The 2,825-nt window shown below is 36.8% G+C and overlaps 1 protein-coding gene across 1 annotated transcript; it reads left to right on the top strand.

Moving 5' to 3' along the window:
* The first annotated feature begins 737 nt into the window (after positions 1–737).
* LOC139784841 (uncharacterized) lies at positions 738–2,354 on the top strand. Its single transcript, XM_071724023.1, has 2 exons — positions 738–1,385; positions 1,630–2,354. The coding sequence occupies exons 1-2, from the start codon at positions 1,190–1,192 to the stop codon at positions 2,352–2,354; spliced, it is 921 nt and encodes a 306-aa protein (XP_071580124.1). The 5' UTR covers positions 738–1,189.
* Positions 2,355–2,825: the final 471 nt, after the last annotated feature.

Here is a 2,825-nt window from a genome sequence, read left to right as displayed (position 1 = left end):
CCACAGGCGTGCAATTTCAATTCCATGTGCTGGCACGCTATAGGTAAGAGAAGTACGATACATATACCGGAAACTCTGGCATGACGTCCGAACCGCTGCAGCCCACGTGCCTCTCAAGAAACTTTACGTTTACGTAATACTGTGAATGAGAGAAAGAGGAACAGAGAGAGAGAGAGAGAGAGAGAGAGAGAGAGAGAGAGATGCAAGGAAATCAAGAGGAAGAAAAGAAGAGACAGAGGAAGAGGGAAAAGATGTATTATATCTTCTTGAATAGTAAACGCAAACTAACAAGTATTCGTACGTGCAATCGCATTATATAAATTATTCATATGTATAAATTCACTTAAATCTTTTGTTATGTGTTTTTTTTTATATAAATAATAATAATGTTATTATATAAAATTTATATTTTAAATGTTAAAGTCTACAAAAAGCAAGATGCAAAGCCAAATTGCGTCTCTTGAGAGTATTTATAATTAATTACACGTAGTGTAATTAATTAGACAGTCACAGGGCCGAGTCTAACCTGAGCGGGGGCGAGTGCAAATTAAAAAGCGGGGTTTTATATCATTCTTATTGAATAACTTTTATATCATTCTTATTGAAATCTATTTCATACATATCTATTTCTCATTGAGAAAAAAATTATCTAATAAACAGAAACAAATAACTCAATTTTTTTTCTTTAGCATTTTTAAAGATATAATACAGTAAACTTAAAAATGTAGGTACTTCTCTTTTGCTTTTGCTGCGACAAATGCATCAATTATACTACTGAAATCAGTCTCATGAGATATATATTACTATACCTGACAGTTTATCTTGTGATATACAAAAATAAAGATAATACTTAATTAATTTTAATTTTGACATTATTTAAGTAATAAAACTCCACTTTTTTGTTTGCACACAGACCCGCTAGGCGAGATTTCTAAGCCTACTAATTGTCCTTTTCACACGTGTCGGATAAGACCGTCCGGCGTCGGATATCCGTTCGTGAAGTGTATAGAATAATATGGGAACATTCACACGCTTGTCCGATAGCCGGGCGCCGGATAATGGTAGCCGGATAGAACCTCAATATTGCCGGATGCCGGATATCCGGCGTCGGACATGGCGATGTGCGTAGAACTTAGTGCGAGCACGATTTATCCGGCAGTCGTACGGTAGCAGCGAGAGCGTGCAGTTTATGGTGAAAATGGCGAAAATCGATAATTTTGATATCAAATTTTTGATAACCCTCGTGGAAGCCAGGCCTGTCCTATGGGATAAGACGTTCGAGGAGTATAAAGATAAAATCCTAACCAAAAATGCCTGGGCGGAAATCTGCAAAGAACTCCATACCGGATTTGAGGAAATGAGTGACAGAGAACAAAATGAATTTGGTGAGTACCGTTTATTAACTTTTAAATTGAATTTTTTATAATTTACAGCAAACTTTCATATTTTTAATAATATGATACATCTCTTACTATTTTGCTCACTGTTGAGATACCAAGTCGATAATAGTGGTGCAGTTCTGTGAAAGTGCAGCCACTTGCCAGATATCTGAAAAAAACACACATTATAAGTTAATTATTTATTATTATTAGCTAATTAAACACTGTTTATTAATTTTCCTTGTTACAGGTAAAAATGTAACGAAAAAATGGTGGAACATTCGCGACGGCTTTATTAAATCCCGTAAAAAGCAGAAAGAAGCTTCAAAATCCGGTGCTGGAGCTTCCAACGTAAAAAAATATATATATGGCGATCAGCTACAATTCTTGATTAAAGTGACTGACGAACGACAAACTGATGATAGCCTATCAGATAAAACCCAGGAAGTAACAGCTGAGTGCTCATCTCAAGATAAAAAAAATGAAGATGTCGCATCTTTCAAAAAGCCACAACCAAGTACGCGAAAGCGAAAACAGGACCCAGTGGAGATAAAGATGAAATTTTTGGAAGAAAATCGATACATGTCGTTCTTCAAGGGTGTAATTCCATCACTGAATAATTTTGACGATGAGGAAACCATTCAATTTCAAATGGGTGTTCTTCAATTAATATCGAACATCAAACGGCAGAAATTGCTGAAACAATCAACTGGACCAGCCCAGCAAATTCCATATCAAACCAATCAGTTCGTCAATTTGCTATTGCAGTCACCCACGCAATTATCGTTACAAAGTCAGCCTTTACACATTAATACATTTATGGATACATCTGTACAGCCAGCGGGGACAGCAAGTTACAGAGCTTTTGGACAACAACTGTCACCGTCTTTTCACAGCCAATCAGATAATATTTCGCCCGCGCTTTCGACTTCGTCTAGTAATACAATGGATTCCATAGATTTTACTGACTTATAAAGTATGTAGGGGAGACCGGGGCTAAGCCGACAACGGGGCAAACTTGACACTAGGCTTTTTGCCAATTTAAATATATCGTAGAAACTTGCCTTTCCTACTGTAAATGCGTCTTTATGTGCCAGTATTATCAACGGAATTTGGTAACATTCTGAGTTATAGTGTAATTTTTAACGCGACATAAGCGTTTTTGATAGTGAAAAGTAATTTTTCTGATCTCTCGAAAATGTCTACTCTTTCATCGAGCTTTACTCTTGCGAATCTACCGGTAAGTGATTTTGATGGGAAATTTGATGCTCTATATGAATCCGATAATCGTTTTTGGATATTTTCAAAATTTTCGTGTTTTTGAAGTGACAAAAGTGAAAAACGACGTCCGGGGCAAAGTCAACACCACGCCGTTTTGTCGGCTCCCAGTAACAAACGATGCTTGTCATGCAGCCGTATGGCTCATGACAAATGTATGCGCACGTC

The sequence above is a fragment of the Temnothorax nylanderi genome, unplaced genomic scaffold, assembly GCF_030848795.1.
Source record: "Temnothorax nylanderi isolate EJ_2023f unplaced genomic scaffold, tnyl_v1.0 TNYL_tig0689_pilon, whole genome shotgun sequence".
NCBI classification, from domain to species: domain Eukaryota; kingdom Metazoa; phylum Arthropoda; class Insecta; order Hymenoptera; family Formicidae; genus Temnothorax; species Temnothorax nylanderi.
Note: the sequence above shows the minus strand (reverse complement) of the source record. Positions and strands in the feature narration are given on the sequence as shown.

What these genes read in the sequence shown, in the direction of transcription:
- LOC139784841 (XM_071724023.1), top strand. Translation starts at nt 1,190, where the DNA reads ATGGTGAAAATGGCGAAAATCGATAATTTTGATATCAAATTTTTGATA. An exon ending in CAGAGAACAAAATGAATTTG is followed by an intron (nt 1,386 to 1,629) that starts GTGAGTACCGTT and finishes TCCTTGTTACAG; the next exon opens with GTAAAAATGTAACGAAAAAA.